At 38.1% G+C, this 21824-nt stretch overlaps 1 protein-coding gene across 3 annotated transcripts; it reads right to left on the bottom strand.

The window, feature by feature from the left end:
• Positions 1 to 1604: 1604 nt before the first annotated feature.
• Positions 1605 to 21775, bottom strand: PLA2G15 (phospholipase A2 group XV). 3 transcript variants are annotated; one of them, XR_008579184.1, is made up of 7 exons: positions 21505 to 21772; positions 13371 to 13527; positions 12054 to 12172; positions 10385 to 10483; positions 9742 to 9966; positions 4648 to 5789; positions 1605 to 2036 (listed from the first exon to the last, which is right to left on the bottom strand). XR_008579184.1 is itself a non-coding variant. In XM_054841136.1 (6 exons), exons 1-6 carry the CDS (start codon positions 21641 to 21643, stop codon positions 5278 to 5280), a joined length of 1251 nt encoding a protein of 416 aa, XP_054697111.1. In that variant the 5' UTR covers positions 21644 to 21775; the 3' UTR covers positions 1605 to 5277. The 3 variants fall into 3 exon arrangements, 2 of the variants coding, with proteins under 2 accessions (XP_054697111.1, XP_054697112.1); XM_054841136.1 differs by having other exon boundaries at positions 1605 to 5789; positions 21505 to 21775; XM_054841137.1 differs by lacking the exon at positions 9742 to 9966 and having other exon boundaries at positions 1605 to 5789.
• Positions 21776 to 21824: the final 49 nt, after the last annotated feature.

The raw sequence follows: 21824 nt of genomic DNA, 5'->3' as shown, positions 1-21824 counted from the left end.
GAACCTGCAGAAGTGCTAAAAGTACTAGTATGATGCCACTATTGCTTCCAAATCTGCTGAGGTGGGGGGAGGGGAATAACTAACAATTTGAGATCTAATCCCTAAGACCTGAAATGAAGGTACTTTGCTAAACCATTTCATACAAAGTTAGTGATCACCTGTTACGTGAGAAAGACAAGAGTTCAGGATTGGGCTATTCTGCTCAGAGGCTGCATGGTTCAGAACAAGATATTGGCAGGCAACATCAATATAGACAAATCATTAAGACAAACACCAATATTTTGAGTAAAACATTGCATATGAATTTCTTCAGTTTCCTGGGCTTGTATATTAGCATTCTTCAGGCAAAAGCAGAATGTGATTTGGGAACGAAACATTCCATTTAACTCTCATTTGTTGATCTGAATGACCACAAAGTAAATTAGTCTTTTTAAAAAAGGAGCTATTAAGCTAGAATGTTGGAGAAAAACTAATTCAAGCAAAAGAGAAAGTCACCATAATTTCTTAAAACTGTAATCCTATCATTAAAGTAACCATTTAAGATAGCACAGCAAAATAGCATCAGGCAATATGCAAGTATAACTTTGTTATTTGGAAGATGCACAACCCAACCTAGCACCAGTGGTGCCTCAATATTCTAGCATTACACAGGACACCAGTCTTTCACTGGCATCACTCTAGCCAGGCCCCATTATCATTCTTCCAGCTTCTTCCAAGAACTGGCACAGTACTTTAGTGGAGGACTTTCCCTAATTTAATAGGGAGCTGGAGGAAGGCCATATTCCCCTTTCTCCTGCAATCATATGGGTCAGTGAACCTTGAAGAAAGCAGGAACAAGAATTGTACTGGGATAAGATGTCTGATTAAGAGGGATCTAGGGCACAGAGAGCAGCAGCAGTCATTAACACTCACCCTGTATTACAGTCCTTGTCATATTAAAAAAAAAAAAGCCCCCACAAGGCAAGTTTCAGCCTCATCATTTTTTCCTTCTTTCTCAAGTTATAAGCAATCACTTGTACTATGGGTTAGTGAAGCATCCAGGCCAGTCACCAGAAGATTCATGCTTGCACAACAGGCTTTTAGATTACTTTGATAAGGGAGATGATTTGCAGGGTTTTTTGCCCTAAAGAATCAGTTTAAGTTTCTTTGGAGCCACAATGCACTATTTTTAATTGCAAAAAGATTGTTTCATGCATCCATGAAACTGTATGGCTAACGTGCATGGGTTTGTGGATCAGTTTGCAAACCAACAGTTTAAAGGCAATTGCAAACATTTTGGACACTTCAGGATTGAGAGACTAATGTCAAAACAATTACCTGAACAGAAACATGAGGCATCCCAAGAACTTTTTTTTTTTTTAAATGGGATGAGCAAGAAAGCAAACAAATTGAGTAATCTCAATCCCACATCTCCATAAATTCAAGAACAATTAACAGAGAATTCTAAATGTATCACAAGACAGTAGGTGCATTTGGAAGATGAACCAAGAAGCAGTTGCTGTGAGAAAGTGAGACACCAGGAATCCGTGGGGAAGAAAAACAGCAATAAGTTGATATTCCATCTGAGCAGTGAGACAACACGCTATTCACAACAGCGGACAAGCTGTATTAGATCAACTTTATTATGTTATCAAAGTTTGACAATAAAATATTCAAAAATCTATTGAACACATTCATACACAAAAAGAGCATATAAAATGCTAGGTCTCAGAATATGTTCCATACAAAATACTGTTAAGTGTAGAGCAGCAAAGTCATTGCCAAACATTCCCTGAATTTAAGAGGGCCTTGAACACACTGTGCTCCAAGAACTACCTTAATACCAAACATTCCTTCCTTTGGTCTGCAAGTCCTTTGCAATTATTGCTAGTTATTGAAGCCTTCTGTTTTTCAACAGAATCACACAGTGACTCTGGACCTCTTCAGAAGTATTACAATGACAGCTGAAAGCTTCTTCTTCAGCATTTTCTATACATTTTGTCAAAAATAAGAAACACATTTGGTCCTCAAGACTATTTTTGGTTTCTGAAAATATCCTGGAAGAATAAAAACAAGTAAAAATTATGGAGAGAGACATGACCAATATAAGTTAGGTATAATGAAGATATGTCACTAAATTCAAACATTTCAACTGTGCAGTGTGGCAAAGCACCTGAGTTACTCCTCTTAAAGAAGTGCCACATTCTCCTCTCCTTAAAGATTTGTTTCTTCACACCCCTCTCCCCACAAGAATCTAGAATGCTCAAGTGCACATGGCTCTGGCAGGCCTGTAACAGTAATGCTAAATACTCTTGCCTTGTAGAGGAACATGCCGTAGTGAGTAAGCACTTTTCAACAGGCTAAGTGAAGTGGTTCAGTTTCAATGACTAGAATACCATAGTTTACTTGCTGCATTCACTTGTCTATGAGAACTCCATCCTAATACGCAAGAAACTGAAAATGACAGGGCTGAAGATGATTTGGTAGAAATATCGCCAAGTTCTGGACATAAAACAGAACTATAGTCTGCAGAACCATCACACTCAATCAAAACCTCACCAGCAGCACTGTGCTTGCTCTAACACAGTACTTAGAGCTCAGGGACTCACATTCTTGCACAAGGCTTTACGGTGACAAACAATATAAAACAAAAAAAGGGCCCTGAAAAACTTTCGGCTTCATTGTATCAGGTTAATTAACACAAGTTCCTTTAAGTAGACACATTCTAGGGCTTGTCTGCTAGCTGATTTACAAACAGCACTAGGTTGCCAAAATCAGAAAAAAAGAGATTTTTTTTTTCTTTTGGAGCACGAAAAGTAGTATTAAAAAAGTAGCAAAGGAAAAAAATTAAAGAGTATCTTTTGAAATCATGTATTTTGGAACTTCAAATCACAAAAAAACCTGAAGCTAAACTCTTGGTATGAGACTGAAAATGCTACTGATTAATGGGTAAGGATCTAAGTGAAGCTTAGAAACAGGTTAAGACCTGTATACCTCTGTTCTTTTCTCATTTTTTCAGCCCTTGATGCCCATGTTGGTAGCGTGTAATACAGCTCCATGCATTCTAGTGCTTATTAACAGGCATTCTACTTCAGCAAGAAATACAGATTGCGATAAGCTGTTTTCTGTAATTTCTTTCTGTTGTAAACCAGCAACATAGCAATTCATTCAAAAATCAAGTCAGACCACAGGAAGAGCTTTATCATCTTTGAGCAGTCTTGGAACACAAGCCTGAAGCTTATCCAGCTTATCCATGCATAAAATAGAACACTTGACTAAAGGACTTTTTTTGTGGGGTTTGTTGTTGTTGGGTTTTCGGTGGGTTTGTTGTTGTTTGTTTTTTCTTATTTCAAGAGTTACCAATTTTAAATGGCTTGGGGCAACTCAGTACTTAAGTCTGGAAAAGTCTAGGCAATATCGCTGCTGAACTGTAGGCTCCCAGGCAACTGATGACAAGATAAACGTTCCATTTTAAAAACCAGGAAACTGTGTCCTCTTCCTCAACAAAAGTAGTAGAAATAACACAGGAGGAAAATGAAGCTACATAAGGAAGTTAAAACCTAGGAAGATATTTAGCTTATCCATTACCCTAGTTCAGGTTGTTCTCGATTTACAAGTCATTTCTGAATTAAAACTTAAAGCCTTAAACCTACCTCCTGTGCCAAAATGTTTGCATTCTACAGTAATGAGAATTCAAACCTGTCATTTCAACACCTCTTATCGATATGTTTAATGGCAGCAAACATTTTATGCATCCTACCAAGATTGTTAAAAACTTTACCCTTTAGACAAGTTCCGTTTCTTAAGTAATGAATCCACAATAGTTCTGAAACTCTTAAAATGTTTTTCTTGGCAGACCTAGCATTTTGAAAGCATTCAAAATTGTGTTTTCAGAAAACTAAGTGCAGTCTAACTGAGTGACTTGGTTTTAAAGCAAGCAAAAGAAAAATCTTTAAGTGAAACTATTTTTCCAGCAGGACTTCCATAATCGAGGTTGTAAATCTGATGGCCTTCAGGCTATCATTTCTGTGGAGTTCAGAGTAGAATTTTTTTTTTTTAAACATTCAATAAAACTGTATGTAAATACTGTATAAAATTAACAGAGTTGCATGTGCAGCAATTTATATAAACATTTAAGGAACAGTGTATCCCAAATTCTTGAAACAGCAATAATGAAACTTGTAATCTATGGGAAGTGAATTTTAGTCTGAAAATGTAAAGTTTCTTTTCAGCTAATGCAATGTTGATCCAATCACTACTGGGTCAGTAACTGGATCACAGCCTAAGTATTTGACAGAGAACAACATTTATACTTCATACTGTATTATGCTGGCTTCCATTCCCCACTCCATTTCAGGAAGTTCACTTTTCTTTTTGAATTAATGCCCACCATCCATTATCATTTCCACTACAGGAGATCATTTTTCACCCAGAAATGCAATTCAGCACTGTATGGATCATTTGCTGGTATTCAATTAGCTTTAATTTATGTGCTACTCCACACAGCTATAGTTATTGCAAGCACCAACCACTGTTCGGCTTCTTTCCCTCATTGATAAATAAAGCACAATGTGAGAATTCCTCAGATTCCAGACTAAGTAATCAGGTTCTAGAAGCTGATGAGCAAACAATTTCTTCCTTTTTTTTAAAAAAAAAAAAAAAAGGTACCTAATAGGGAAGCTTCAAGTAATTCACACATCTGTCTTTTCCCCAAAAGCCGCAACAAAAGAAAGGCTGGATTATGACAAAAGTAGTACAGTACCAGGCAGACCTCTTCCCTATCTTACCTAGTAGATATGCACATTTACAAACTAAGGTACTGGGAACTGTGGATCGGAATATGCAAGACCCTTTAAAAAGTTTACTGTGCTTCCTAAATTGTTAATATAATTCCCTTGGTTTAGGGCAACCTGAAATTGCAAGCCTTCCTAGCCCTCCCATTCCAAACCCTGCAAAAACCACACAAAGGAACTCAGGTAGCTCTGATTCTATGTAGTATGTGCAAAGAACCGCACAATCTCCAAATGAAAGTCATATGAATATTGGACATACCACCAGAGGCACCAAAATGCATATTTGACCAAATTTGCAGAATGTGGAAATACCATGAAGCATGATAAAACACAAATCAGAGACAAACGATCATTTAGGACACCAAACAGCTTTTTGAACACAGCCTTAAAAAAACCCAACAAAATAAATAATTCAAATATCTAAATATCAAGGGATTAAAAGGTATTTTCCCCATATTTAAGGGAAGGCATCACAGGTGAGGAAAATAACTGTCTACACAAGGTATCACAAATCAAAAAGCAGCTTTTTCACATAGGAGATAGTAGTATCATTGGATAGCATTTGAATATGCTCATTTCCTGAAAGCTCAAATATCACCACTTCCTGTTTTTGCCTGTCCACCCACTTTTGACATTGCAAGGCACTCTGTAAGTTTACTGTACCGTCCCCATCGCTGTAAAGAATCTTGGGTTCTTTGTCAGGAAAACTTTCATAATGGAAGGAATCTGGTGTTTCCACGCCAGTACCATAAAGACAGTGTATGCGCACACCAGGTGGTGTCATCTGGTAGACCAGGTGTTCGGTGTCCTGTCTCATGAGCCAGCCATCTTCAAAATTGATGTCCCTGTAGAATCTTCGGTAATCCCGAAGCGTGTAGTTAGCCGTAGGTGTGCTTACAAAGACCTTATCTGGAGGCCATGTGTAGTTGTAGGGGAGCATCCAATTTGTGGAAACCGCTGATCTCTGCTGGTCTCTAATCTTGAGTGAGCTGATAACAGGTATTCTATTGTTGTCACCTTAAAAAAAAAAAGTGGAATTTCATTATACACAAAGCAAGCATGAATCTCAACCAGAAGCAATTACTACCACTCTCGGTGGTAACGTGAATAAAAATATTATTCCCTTTGCTTACAGTGGCAATTTGAGAAGTTTTGCCTCATTTACGATTGTCTTGGTAATTAACATCTGCAAACTAACTTTTGATAACTTACAATTTAAATACAAGTTGATGAATGAATGACTGACAAACCAAGAACTGCTGCCTTTCCAAAATACTCCTTTTTAAAGGGATAAAAGCATTTCCTATATGAGTCAAGTAAGAAATCAGCTTTTATTAGGCATTATTTATACCATTTGCAAGTTTTGTCTTAAATGCTCTTCTGGAAACGTGTTTTACAGCAATTCTGGTACGTAGATCATGTTTTTGCTGAAAGAACAGTTAAATACTACTATCCTTACATACATGTAAGAACTCATGAAGAGCCTTTATAGGCTGAACAAAACGTTTAAAGCTTTGCACATTCAAAACAAGCAGAGCAACAGTATTTCATTCAGGATAGCTATAAAAATTACTATACAGTTTATTTACCATTTGGCATAGTGTTTTACCAGTTTATGCACTCCCTTTGTAACAAAACCTACCAGAATACGCCTGCAATTGAAAGAAAATGGCAGAGTCCCAATAGCTACCTAAAAAACTTGTCATAAAAGGAAACAGAAGCAAAGCAAGTATTACTGCGCCTGCTTACACTATCAAGTAAGAATGCTGCACTCAGTGAGCAATTCAGTCTCTATACATAGTACTTCAGCAAAAGAGAAGTTGCAGCTTGTTAGCTTCTGGTGGGAAACATGGAGAAGTCACCAATATCAGCATCTTCCCTTCCAGTCAGCATTTCAAGACTGCTAAAATACTTGTGTTGCTCAGAAAACAGGTTTTCTCTAATGTAGCACTAATATTTTCTAGCAACTCTGGTAACCTAAGCTATATCTTTGCCAGGGGGAGGCGATGGGGACACAAACCCAACAATTCTTGAAAGACCAGTTGAGAACTACTATACTTGGGAAACATTTTCAGCTGGCCAAGCTTTTCCAAGGATTTATATTTTCTTAATACAATATAAATCTAAAGAGCTAGAGTTTATTATCAATAAAGGTCTTAAATTATCCAATACCCAATAAACCACAAAATTATTACATTTTACCAAGTTTAGATTTATTCTTATTACAGAACTAGTATTTGACAAAAAAATTCAAGTTTTTGTAGACATCAAGTCCATTGTTTTCTTAGCAGTTTGTCCAAAGATGGCTCAAACTAACACATGACCAAGTTATAATTCATATGCATCCTTCTTCATATTTTAACCACTTGCATAATTTTCCACAAAATTAAAAGCTGTTTAATAAGTGACAGATAAAGTGATTACCAGAAATATTTTTTTTTTTTTTAAACAAAAAACCCTGAGACAGATTCAAGTTTATTTTCATGGTGACTGTCTGATCAGACCTATTTTCCTTTATCACAATGGCTGGCACCCCTCAATTCTTTTGTCAGCTGAACCTCGAATCAGATTTTCCATTATTGGGTCCAGGTGGTTACAGCACATAGTGATCCAGGTCAACCACACCATAAAAATTGAAATACTTATACTGAAACGGCTATTCCTGAAATAGCACCAAAGTATATTTTTCAATTCCGTAAGGTGGCACTGTTGTTTCAGCAAGGAGACCTAAAGCACAGTCTTTAATGCCATCTTTAGGAGGACTATATGGAGACATTGCTAGTATAACTCCAAGAGATAAAATGGAAACTCAAAAGAGCACAGCAAGAATCACAAAGGTCCTGAGAAATGTGTTTCATATTACTGTGCAGTCTAAATACTCAACTATGCACACTCACCATTAAGCTACTGAATACTACTTGGCAGTTTTCAGCAAAGAAAGCCCAAGTTCTGAATTGAACAATGAAAGGAATGCATACAAAAATTATTTTCAGTAGAATAATCAGACACAGAACTTGATTGTTCCATCTTTCTCTTACGGAACTGTCACAAAATGCTTATCAAATCCTTTACTCTTCTCTGAAGTGCAGAAGGACAGTATGGCCAATACCATGCTTAAGTCAGCAGGCACAACACTCATTGATGTTATACTGAATGAAATACTAGGTCTAAGGAAGACACTTCTAGCATCTCAAGCTGAGAAAAAAACCTAACAAACCAACCAACACAGTGAACTTTGTGTCTTTGCTTGCTGTAGTGGGAAGAACATCTTCACTTTATTGGCACTAGAATTGTAATGATATAAGTATTGATCCTGCAAAGCACATGAATAAGTAGCAGAAAGTATCACAGAAGATCTAGAGAAAATAATTCCACCTGGGTACTGTTTACCACTTTGATAACACAACTGTGGATTTGACATGAAGTTCCTAGCCATTACCATATTATAAACAGGAATGGGAGCAGAAAGAATGCATTCATAGCTTGCCCTGTCTTTCCTGCAGCAATGCAGTATTTTTCTTTAAAGCAACAATTCTTCTGCATACTAACACCCTGATAATGTCAATTTTAGAAACTCTTTAATAGACTAATGTAATCCAAGTGTTAATGCCCGATGGTGGTGATTTAGTACAGGTATTTGAGAAAGAACTAGCCTAAACATGTGCATTCTGATATTATGTTCTGCCCATTTAGCTTTCCTCGATGATTCTTAAACTTTTGCTCTAAAACACAGGGTTTAGTACAACAGACATACAGATTAAAAGATGACTACATTTTAGTAGAAATTTAGCTATTCATTATGCATTTGTATAGCTAGCCACTTTGGATGAAATACATTATAAAGGATAAACAAGATGTGAAGCAGAAGAGTTTAATCCAACAGAAATCTAGGCCTGTGGAATTTTATATAATCATGGAATTTTATGAAGGTGATATTAACATCGCTCAGTTCCTGCCATTTCTGTAGCATGCAAACTTGTCAGACAAAGCCTGTGGGAAAAGGGAAATCAATTTTTACAGTGCCATTGCAATAGATTTCACAATGTATAATACTCAATACAAATATCCAATTTAGATTTTCTAATTAGTAACTGAGCTGTGCACTCCTATTCAGAATCAAAATGCCTTTGCTAAGCAAGTATTCTTTGATCTGTCCATGCCTGGCTCGCACTTGCTGTGTGCTCTGCATTTTGATGAAGTCATCCAGTTTCTGATGTCAGCTTTGTTTAGGAAGACGACAGTGATATCCAAAGCTAACAAGTCAGAAACAAGCTAAAAAAAACTAGCCAGAAACATCATGAACTAAATGACAAAGCACATGAAATAATTATGGTATCACACGATGGGGTAAGTGAACTTTTTCCCATCAGTCATTTGCAGTTACTTAGTGAAATACATTATGCTTCTTTATTCAGGTTTTGGGTTTTTTTTTTCAGTCTCAGGCATATCCAGTATGCTAAACTGATTCACTTTCCTTATCTGTAGAGTTACACCTTTTGACTGGCATTTGTGCTGTGGGCACCACTTCACCACCATGTCTACAAATTTCCCTTAATGTTAACCTCAAGCAGCTGTGTGATCTTTAATCAGAGGAAACTACTGAATGCTCTGGAGTCCTTGTTAGCTTTGCAATACTGAACAGAGAGCAATCAGGCTGGAGGCAGAAGTGACAGAAATAGAAGACACCAGGCCAAACAGCAGATGACACAACAATCTGCTGAAAAAGAGGTTAGGAGAGGTCAAGAGGGACGCAGCTTCTGGTTAAGTGATATAAAAAACAGTCCACTCCCGTGAACATAATGACAGTCCGGTCACAAGGCTTGAAACATCAAGTTGCCATCACTTAGGAAAAAGTTATTTTTCAACTTAATAGTACTTTAAACTCTCATTGCCCAGTCTTACAGTTAACAGTGTAGTTAGTATCTTGCACTGCTAACAAAATACATTGCAAACCTTCCAAGTTACCTACCTGAGGCAAGCACACGGAGAGTTTTAGCCACTCCTCCCCATGGAGCGCCTAATGACACATAATCCTTTATGTACTTGTCTTTCCAATCCTGAGTCTGATGGTTGAGGAAATAGAGGGTGTACATATTACCCATGCTGTGGGCAATTAAGACAACAGGACTTCCATACTGCTCATACATTAACTCTATCATCTTGCGAAGGGCCACAAAATAGTCTCGATTCTCATCTAAAGTAAACATACACAGGTTACACAGTTATAATTATTAACTGTGAATGCTGAACTTCAACACAATTCTGTAAAACATTATTTTTTGAAACTGTCTGTGGAATTAATAATGCAGAGCTTAGAAATTCCACTATTAAGTGGGAGGAGTGCATGTTTTTGTAAGGATGTGTTTTGGTGGTGTGGGGTTTTTGTTGTTGTTTTGTTTTTAAGCAAGTCTTAAGTATCAAGTTGTTTAAAGCAAAAAGAGAAACCACATCACAGAGCTTTTGTCTGGGTCCAGGGGTACCCAGGCCCCAAGAACTAGTCAAAATTATGGATTTGAGTATAATTGTACAGGTGGGATGGGAGAAGAGACCCAAAACATTATTTGCTGGCTGGAAGAGTAAGAGTTTTGTTCAAGTAACAATATATTACTTACTTGGTGCCTTTCGCCAGTCATAAGGTGCTCCTCTTACATCTTCATCACGTGTGTAGCCCCAATCTACCAGACTCTGCACCAGCATGTAAAAGTAACTGCCTGTAGACATCAGGTAAGAGAGAAGGAGAACAATGAAAAGATTAGCATTAGAAGCAACCATCAGACACTACCGTGAAACAAAGTTCTGGAGGCGTTATCTCTGATACTATATATACAGACATTAAAACTGTAGTCTTAATCTTTGACAGTCTAGGAAGCTGCACATCAAACAAAATGAGTTATGCTCACTGTCCACCAAAAGTGAAAGAATACTATTATTAAAACTTCTTACTAGTTGGTTATCTATCAAACAAATGTGGCAGCAAAACACGGTACACAGAACAGAAAAATTTTCCTCAGCAGAAATGTGACTTACCCTTGAACTGTAAAAAATACACCTCAGAAATTGCCACATACAGTCCTAGTTTTTTGTTGACTGCAAATTAATTTCAGGTAGGGTATCAATACATTCATAAAAGCTGGCCTGGACTTCACCAACACTTATTCTTAGAAACAAACACTTACCATGTACCCCAGGGCAAAATTCTGGAAACTACCCCAAAACTATTTTTCTACCTATCAGGGAGTGGACTAAGACGTAAGTGACCAAACATAATGTTTTAACAGCAAAGAAAGGAAACATTTGCAGACAGGCTAATGTTATATATTGAAAGATGTTACATACAACAAGCTTTGACACACAGGATGTAGGTATTACCACAATTAAATGCATCTAGTAAGAGTTGGGAAAATTAAGTGTCAAAACATCTTTTGAATATCCCAGTCATATTTAAGTTTAGAACAGAACCTCAGTTCGTGAATGCTTATCATATAGTCTCTGAAGTGAACACAAGCAATTTTAAATATGGCTCTGTTCCAGTTATGAGTCATCTAGCAAAGATCATTAAGCACGTTACTGCCCTTTTGGAGATTGCTCCCTACAGAAAAGAAAAATCATTCACATGCTTCATAGCATGGATTTTCGGTGCATTACTGACTATTAAATTACTTAAGTCTTCAGCCACAGCTAACAACTCCTCACAAAAGTTTATAAGACTCAGTGTTTTCTGAAAGATGACTTCTACAAAAACACTAAACAAAGAAGCCTGCAAACACATTAATGCAAAAATCTTTTACAGCACAAATGTAATTATATCATTATTCTGACACTGACAAAAGACAGGGAACTAGAGTGTAGTACTGTATCTCCCAAGTCCATTAACTCATTCCTAAGGCCAAAGAGCATCCTACTCAGAACTAAGCTGAAATGAAGTGGGTTTACTTTGGTTTTGCTTGTCAAGCTTCAATCACAGATTTTTCTGCTCAACTCATCTCATTTCCCAAAAGTGTCTGTCTTCAAAGTGCCTCCTCAGGTTTCATCCAGAGAACTTAATTTGGCACAAGACTAACGTGGAATGTTCTTGTCTGAATCTATTAGGCCAGAAAACAGACAAAACAATATAATGCAATGAAAATACATGAGCCATATACTACCCTGCTACCAAAAAAAAAATATAAAAATCTGTTTTTACTTCTACACAGAACTTCCCATTTCAGTAGCTTGTTGTAGAAAGACACACTAGAAAAGTCCTACAAGTGACAAGGCACTTCAGACACAGCTCGTACATACCAACACTCCTTTTACTTGGGTCAAGGAATTCCAAGGAAAATGTCTGCCCAAAACCTGGGACTCTGATATCTACTCCATCTGGTGATTCTGTAATCTTACTTGTTCGATTATATACCAGCCTGGGGGGAAAAATAAAAAAAGATAAAAACATGAAACATGTCATATTACCACATGACAACTCTCAACTACATTGGGTCTTACGTTTGAGTGCAGTAACAAGAACTCTAAGTGCTATTACTCAGAAGAAAAAAAACCACACACGCAGACATAAGAGTACTCTAATGGCTAAGAGGTTATACAATGCAAACAATTATTTTAATTGGTTTAATACTTTATGTGCAGAATCTGAGACTTATCTTCTCTATAAAACTGAGCATACAAAGTTGTAGCTAAACTTCAGCTTCAGAATAAGCTACTTTATACAGTTTTATACACTGCACTTCGCATCAGGCAACATAATGGAGAAAACTTGTCGACAACATAAGAATGTGGCAACAGAAGATAAAATACCTGTAAAATCAGATAGCAAAAAAATTTTCCTAGATAGAAAGAATTCACCTCTGTTTAACTAAAACACCCATACCTGCATAAGGGAGTACTTGATATTTCTTGACCAATAACAATTGGTACCTCAGGAAACAGAGGTATTAAGTGTTTTGTAGATTCTTTTCAAATCAATTTCAGATACAAAGAATCTGGAGCACTGGGTCAGGGGTTTTTATAGTTGTTAGGGTTTCATTTGTTTGTCCTTAATACTGTATCAATACAACTCCCATTTCTGAATGCAAGTTTTTACCCGTAGATGGACTCTTAGAATCCAAATTGATACCCAAATCTTCACACGCCAAACATCTCTCTAACCTCTAAGGCATATAGCAAGACTTAAAGCAGAGGTACAACTAACTACACAACAGCTTGGTGCAAGCTCACGTTCCTCCTGCCTGTTCCCTCTGAGCTGCCCAACATACCTCATTCCCCCTTGCCTCATCAAAACTTCAGTAAATAATCAAGAGCAGAAAATGTGCTGCTTTAGATAAGAAGTGTCTGCTAAGTGCCCAAACCGATACTGGGTAACCGGTATGAGAGAAAGTGCAAGAAACTAAGAGAACCTCCACTTTTCATCAGCGACAAACAGCTACCTCAGCTGCAACAGAGCTACATCTTCTGATTCATCCTATTACTCTACCTAGCAGAATTCCAAGTCGTTTCTCTGGCTGGTCTTGAATCAGAAAAGAAAGTTTAAGGCACCCATTCTGTACAAAGCATGTCAGTCTAAGGAAAGGAGATAACTGCAAGGAGCAACATTTCTGGTTTTACCTGATATTATCAATCCAGCAGTCAATGATGACAGGCAGAAGCAATTCTAAATTCAACCAGAGTGTAAAATAACTGTCCGTCTTCTTAGAGCAGAGATAGTGCACTACTGATGGCTTATCTAACTTTGCTTCCAACTGATTACCTAAGTCCCCCGGAACTGAAAGAAATAAAAAGGAGACACTTAAAGTGTATAACATTTTACATTACAATAAACACATCTTAAAACTGTAGCCCTCATATGCAGTATCACCGCATCCAGAGATACCATTAAGTTTTGTAACTGGATTTTTTTTAAAAAAATTACATAAGAACAAAGTACCGCATCCACATTTTCACTGAAGATATTTCGATTTTAAAAAATAATCTGCTGGGGAACCACCATGTAGAATAATTCTGGGTCAGTAGTTCATAACTTCAAAGAGCAGACTGTATAGGAACAGATCATGTTAGACTATGGGTATGAAAAACATTGTCTCAGACATTAAAGTTATCTGTGTTTTAAAGTGCAAACTGAATCTTTCCGAAAGAATTTTTTCTTCAGAGTATTACAATTGCATATGCAAGTCTTTATTCTTTTTAAATAGTTGCATGCCAACTATCAATTTGACATAAAAAACATGAAAAGTGAAAGCAGCTCCATTTGTGTTTTATTTTCACCACTTCACTTCTGACCACACTTTTGCTACCTGAGATTTAGTTGGCTAGCATAATAATCCAAATACATAGTTTCATATCTTTTACATTCAGGTTTGGATGCAACAACAGTTTTTATCTTCACTCTTTTTTATACATTACATTAGTAATACTTGGAGGGAAAGGTCTCATACTTGCACCTTCTCTGAAATGCGCTTTTCTTAAGGCATATACTAAGTGCCAATATTCCTTTGATGAAATTTTATTTGCCTTTATTTTAAACACTAGATGGAGACAGGAATATTATTTCTAAATTAGAATTAAACTTTAAAAATGCTCTTGCCATTTTCAGCAGCAAGTTTCCAGAGAAACTTTTTACATTGTTATGTTTAATTTTTTTTTTTTTTCTTCAAGAACCAGAAAGGAAAAGATACTTCAGTAACTGAAAAGTTTCTCTGTATTAGAATAATTTAGGAGTTAGGCACTTCTTAAAGGTGTGTCATGTCCCGTCGTCCCCGTCCCCCCACCTCCCCCTTCAGCTCCACACACCCCAAACCTTTTTGGAGTGTGCATAACTGTATGCTATTTACTTGTCAATATTTAATTCTGAAGTTTTTTAATGCAGGTCTATCCATACAGTTGCCTTCCCCCCCCTTCAGTAAATTTAATCAAAACAGTTTTAAGTTCTATAGAACACAGATACTTAGCAATAATTTAAAGAAAGAGATAACATCTCTCAGTGTAATACCTAGTTTAACTGGAAAGCCAGATATGTTTTCAGAGAAGCACTTATTGCAGAACTGAAAGGACAAAATTTCAGACTAAATATAGACCTGGACAACCACACTTTTACAGCCTTGAACCACTGCAGGTTATGCACGCCACAAAAGATACACCTCAGGATTTATTAATTACCCCTACTTTCTCATTAGTTTTTTAGTGGTTTTATTTCTGTATTCTTAAGTGAAACGTTAAAAGATCCAGTAGCTGACCACAGTTTATTTTAGGTCATATTTCAAGGACTCTGATATACTGGAAAGCATAGTAAGGGAGATTATAGTATTGCATCATACCCTAGAAAGAGTTTACTAAAGTTCAGTCTTGTAACCTCACAAAATGCTATTTCTTATTGCTTATAGAACTATAAGGCAACAGCTTGTTCCAGTCTCGTGCCTGTGTTGTATTAGTGCTCTTAATTAGAAAAGGAACAGAATGTAATTCTATTTATATGAATCATTCATGGCCAGCCAGTTTCAGGAGCAGACCTGCCAAGGACAGAACAGGTTGATTTTGTCTTCCGTTTCAATGCAAAACAAAGTAGAAGAGTGACATTCTGTTCTACCTTGGAATCTCATTTCCTCAGGTAAAAATCAAGTTCTTCCAGCAAAGATACCTTTCAAAAACTTAGACAAACATCTGGAGTATCAGAGCGTTAAGAACTTGCTGAGGTTTCCAAACAGCACTCAAATAATTGTAAGCACTCCCACTCAGAGCAGGAAGATTCACAACTGAAGAAGTTTAAGACTATAATCAAGATACATTTACCAACAAGAGTACTGAAAGCAGGAAACTGTAAAAAGTCTCACTTGGACATAATGGAGTAATCTTAGATTAACTGCAAGTTTAATTTGGTTAAGATATTTTATCCTCAAGCTTCTTGAGGATGGAGGCTGTGCTCCTGTGTCCGGAGCAGAAGATGAAAAACATTACATACTAATTTTTACTCAAGGGATGACAAGGAACAAGTTGAAAAGTGGTAATTTTATGTAATTCTAAACAAAAGATATGGAGCAAGTTTCGCGTGTGCCAAGATACAATACTGTAGTTAAAAAATAAAGTCGCATGTACAGGTGTGATGCCTGTTTGTTTATAAAGCAGGGATTAACAAAAAACCCTCATTTTTTTCAGGTTTACACTTCCATATTAACAGTAAAACTGCTAATCACTAATTCACAGCTCATGTTCTATTTTCTAAAATATATTCTGCAAGCTGAAGAGGGTTCACGAAGCTATAGGGAACAAAATGCAAGTTTTGATTTTTCAGATTATGGAAAGAAACATGCAAGACCTTAAATCCTCACCCCATACAATTTAACAGCATTAATGATTTACATTTTGGCTGGAGAATGACTTAGTGGCTTTTTGATAAGTAACAGGTTAAAAAAGATCACACTGAAGATTAATTCTGTAAGATAAGAACATCTCTTTCTGAATTTTCTGTGATGGAATTTGAAAGCAGTAACAAAACCCCCACATTTCGCATTGCTTTCAGGCCATACACAGAAAGCATCTGTGGGCAGAGTAATCTGTAAGTAATTTTCCTCCTCATCCTCTCATCTACCAGTATCTGTAGTTTCTAAGCCTTTTTGCTGGAAACATTACAGAAAGTTCTTACTTTTCAAAGCCCACATAAATGACCCCATAAATGTACAAAACTGGCAAGCGAAGTTCTGCAAAACACATCAGCACAAATTAAAACTAGATGTCCAAGAAAAGATCTCAAGCAGTACCCTTGCTTCTCTAATTTGCAGTTGTGTAATACAGAAACTGACTTCTGAACTGCGACATTTGGAAATATAATGAGAATTCATATTCAGCAGAAAAAAGTGTTTCTATCAGATTTGAGGATTATCAGTTCTAGCATATTCTTATTTTTCACAAAGCTAGTAATCCCAGCAGAACTCATTCTAATACATCTATGAGTCCAATTCACTTATAATACAGTTTTTTGTCTCAACTGCCCTGACAAAACTAGTAGATCTCCTTCTGGGATGCATTGTTCTTTGATTAAACTTTATGGAAAGCACATTTATAAATTCCATTTGAGAATTTAAGAGAGGTTACAGACTTTCCCAAGTCTGGGAACTACAATAACTAGCTTTAGGATACACTGATACTCCTATCACTATCCTGAAGGCCTAATGACTGATTCACAGTTCCCAGCAGAAGACAATAAGCAGATTGCACCCTGGAAAGTGACTTGCCTTACTACTGCTCAGGAAACAAAGAAAAAGGAACATTCAACAAAAGCCATGAATAGGGGGATTTAAATTTCATTTGGAAAAAAGAATCAATAGTACCTATATAATAACGGGGGGGGGGGGGGGGAGGTATTGTATTTGTATATACCTTTGGATATATATCAGCTATCATCTTTTTTACTGGTAAAATTTCTTTAAATAATTGTCATCTTTTTGGTTCTATATATTATCCTTCCTTCTAAAATGAACCAAGTTTTCCAGAAAGTTAAAGTCTGACCACAGTTCTCTAAGGAGAATGTCTCAAAGTAGCTTGTAGACTCAGTGATAGAACGCCACAGAAAGGGCTCGTGTTTAAAATTAGGAACAAGAAAGCAAACAACATCTCACATGATCCTCCTAGATACCTCAGATCACATGAGGCATAAACATTTAAATCACTCCTGGCATCTAGCCAGCTGACCATACAAACATGCACACCTCAATTAGCAGTCAGCAGGAATTCAGACAAACCTCTTTTGCATGTAAATCAATTATTAACAAACTTCATTTAGGTGTCTTTCTAGAAAACTTTAGCCAAGTACCTAACAAATTGTTTGCAGAAGGTATCAGAACATTGATATAGTAATTGTGTTGAGTCAGCTCTAAAAGGTGAAGAGTTCAGTGAATCCGCCACTGATCTTATAAGGACAGGTTATCAGCTCCCAAAATTGATAAGGCACGAGATAGTACACAGTGATTATTGATGGACTATATGAGAAAATGCAGGAGAAGAACAGCCACAAAATAAAGGAACTTCTTATTGTGAGCACAAGACAGACAAGTGTGTTGAATATATAACCAAACTGATAAGACAAGTGCAAAAATATTATAATTGCTTGTAAACATGGAGCAGATATCCAGAAGTACTTGCACAGAATATATATATATATATATCTCTATTTTTAGTAGATATTGTCAGTAGAGCAGAGGTAAGGAGATTTTCCTGTATGAATATATTGTCCTGGCTGAATAGGAAATTCTTAAAAAAAAAAAAAAAAAAAAGACCTCAAAGCAATTGAGTATCTTAAGTAGTCCCTTTTTTCCAAAAAATACTTCAGGGCTGAACTCCAAGACAATCACCTGACATTTTAATGAGCATTGTGTCTTTGATATCAAGTCTTCAGGCAGGACTCTGGAAGTAAGGTTTTGACTTTTACCTCATGTTGCTTCTTCTCTAGTACCACAATTATTATTATTATTATTATGTGAATACCCTTTGATGCTTTGCTATTTAAATCTCAGTGAAAACTGAGCAATTGCATTGCAGTGTTTTGCTGTCAATTACTATCCATGTCAGTATGGTCCCTGGTCTTGCTCCCTTGGTATGTACAAACATGATCTTCAGGCATAGTAGCTCCTGCTACTCAGGCACCATTTGATGATGCACAGATCAGCTTAAAAAAATAACGTCATCCAAAGGGAGCAGTGCCACTCTCCACATTCCTTGTGCCAGCTCCTCCATTAAGATAATTCAACTACAAAATTAATCACTTCTTCCTCAACAGGTCAATTTTCTCATGCTTTAGCAAGACAAACGACTCCACAAAGTGGCCAATGAGGAGGAACAAGGAAAGCTGGGGGAGCACTAATGAGCTATTAGATTGGCTTAGCTGTTTCACAGAGCCACTCTTCACCTGAGCCATTTAGAGGGGGTCTACAAATCTGAGATGTGTTGCCACCACAACTACAGCCAGTAGTTACAAGGTTGTATTCAGGCACCTCATATGGTTTAAGATTTGATATTCCTAACAGCAATATTGTTGTTAGTACCTGGGGAGCAAAGTTACTCATATATAAGCAACACCCCGTATTTCCAAGCTACTGCTCTACTTCCTCCTCTGTTACTTGGGTAAGCACAGCGAGTAGGGTCATTACAGGAAAAATTTGAGAGCAAGTTACGCTGGGTCTTGTGACCATCACTGGTCTAAAACATTTATGAAGTGATCATTAGGTTGACAACATTCCTTTAAACAGCATTCCTTCTTTCTTTATTCCCTTAAGATCAAGTGACCAACTTGCCATGCACAGAATAAGACCAAACTTGTTCACTCCCCTTTCTACTTAAGAGTTTTAACTTCCAAACAGACCAAGAGTGAATGCATAGATCATGAAGCCATGTTTACTACAAGACAAAAACACTCAAAAATTGAATACGTATGAGGAATTAAGGTTCTAGATACCAGCCTGATAAATCAGGAGGATCAACTCTGTATTCCCCTCTTGTACGGGCTCCAAAACCATCTCAGGCTTTATAAGCCTGTATAGTGCAACCTTGCATACATCCCTCAAACTCCTTTTGCATTTATGATTCCAGTGCAATGTGTGTTTTTCTCCCCTCTCCCAAACACCTGTGCTAAGCCAGCACTTGGAATGCCTCGCTAAATGATTCTCCTAAAACCTTCCACCATCCTCATCACAGCAATTCCTAAAAAGCTTATCTTAACATGTCACATACGCAAGAAAGGTGAAGAAAAGGTCATGAAAAGTTAACTAGAATCAAGATGAGAACATTTCATACAGAACCAGTGAGTGACCGACAGTTACTCCTTCCTCTCCTTTATTTGCTTGACCTTCACTGCCCATGTCATGTCTAATTGAAGCTAAGCTTCAATTTGCAAGTGCAGGTGTTTTTACAACAGTTGTTTCTATACATCCAAAAAACATGGTATTTTACAACAGGAAGCTACAGCAAATCACTCCCTAAGAGCACCCCCTTTCTCAAACATACAGAAAACCCAGAAAAATTATTTATGTTAAAACCCATTGAATCTTCACTTTCTGGACAGGTCAGGACTGGACAGTAGAAAACAGCAAATTTTAAAACACAGACACCAACCAGAATAGTAAGAGATGAAAGTTCTGTAGCGTTTGATGAAAATCCACTGTAACTGCAAGAAAGTCTGTTTTAAACCACTCACTGATGAATGTGTGCTCAGCCACACAGTATTTACCAGAATGTCTCTCAGGAAAACAAAATGTAGGTCAGCCAAAGCATCCTTAGGGAACATGTATACTTACGGAAGATCCACCAGTAGTAACTCCATGCTTCTGAAATCAGTATCCCTTTATCCCAACTGCTTTTAAATCTTCTTTGATTCTTTCATAGCTAGAGCTGAATGTTGGATCAGCAACTAAAACACTATAACCTTTGTCATCAAGAAGCTTGCACTGGAGTAAGTGCCAAAGCTTATTGCTAAAACCCAGCATTAGAGTGGAGAGACGGGATAAAAGATTGCTTCTAACCTTCATAGACAAAACTCAAAGAACTTTTGTTCACATTTTAACTCCAGACTCTTAGAACATCCTTTTGCTGTTTCTTCTTCCAAATCTACATCCTCTCAGTTCAGCCATTTGTTAAGAACTGTGAATTTGCACGTGGTGGTCCCAAGATACGCAGCATCTTTGAATAGCTCTCGCTTAGCATTTACCCTTTTAAGTCAGAAGTTTGCAACAGCAGTAATAAAGTCAATAACAGAGCATAAATTATTACAAATAAATGGAGCTGAAACTGAACGACATGCCATTGATTATCCTTTTCCCAGTATTTTTCCCATTTTCTTACTTTTTCTTCCCTCTTTATCATCAAGGTTAATTGCATAATAAGAACACGCAGCATAATGAATAGTTACAGGACTGACTGCTCACATTAATACCATCAAATGCACTTAATGTATTGAAAAGCTTAAGAATTACAATTTCAGTAGGCAAGTTATTAAAACATTTCCAATTTATTTACGATTCTTCTTATCAGTGGATACAAAAAGCATCTAACAAATAATACTTAGTAACTATTATATCAATACTTTCTACATATTTATTACAAACTATCTTGCATTAACAGGTGAAACCACAGGCCAGTAATCAATATTCATTTTCTATGTTGTGCGATGAAATAAGCCTATTATTTTTTAAATACTTGTAGTCTGACTGCTATGAACAGCCAGTCAATTCCTCTTCCAACATCTGATTCCAACCTTTTTTATGAAAGGTTCGCACAGAGTTAAAACTTGAGAAGCACGGGTCTGGTTTTAGTTATTGAGCTAAAAATGTAATTAATCGAGCCTTGTTTGTACCATACCCAGTGACAAGCAAAGGCAACCTAAATTTTCAGCACGTTTGTGCCTCCCGTATGATGTGAGGTGCCCGGCCCCCCCCGACCCGGGCCTCTTATTTTTAGCTCTTACGGCCGGGCCAGAGCCGGGGCAGAGTTACGGAGAATGCGCTCCGTGCCCAGCGCCCCGGCGCCCCGCTGCAACCGGGACGCTCACAAAGCGAGGTCGCTCGGCGAAACCCCCCGGAGACCGCGGGCAGCAGCCGGGCAGGGCGCGCAGCCCCGTGGCTGTGCCCGCCGCGCTCCGCAGCGCCCCAGGCCTCGCCCCGCCTTCCTACCGAGGCGGGTGGGGGGGGGCAACGGCAGAGACAGCGGGCTTGATCAGGTTCCATTCCGCCGGACGAACGCACCGCCGCCCCCCGGCTCTTACCCAGCACCACGGGCGGCCCCGCGGGCCGGCGGCGTGGCAGGCACTCGCCGCCGGGGCAGAGCAGCAGCAGCAGGAGGAGGCTGAGGAAGGGGCTCCCTCCCGAGCACGGGAGGAGCCTAGCGCCGGCCGGCGGGACCATCACCCCAGCGCATAACCCCGGGGCCAGGAGCCACCGCCACCCCGTGCCGGACACGCCGCGTCACTCCACCGGGGCTGCCGCGGCCGCCGCCGGAGTGCGGCCCCGCCGCCCGGCCCGGCCAGAAAAGGGCCCGCCCCGCCCGCAGCCATCCCCGCCCCCGCAGGCGTCACCAGCCGATTGC

The sequence above is a fragment of the Grus americana genome, chromosome 13 (assembly GCF_028858705.1).
Source record: "Grus americana isolate bGruAme1 chromosome 13, bGruAme1.mat, whole genome shotgun sequence".
In the NCBI taxonomy this organism is placed as follows: domain Eukaryota; kingdom Metazoa; phylum Chordata; class Aves; order Gruiformes; family Gruidae; genus Grus; species Grus americana.
The sequence above is the reverse complement of the archived record's forward strand: the minus strand, read 5'-3'. Positions and strand labels throughout refer to the sequence as shown.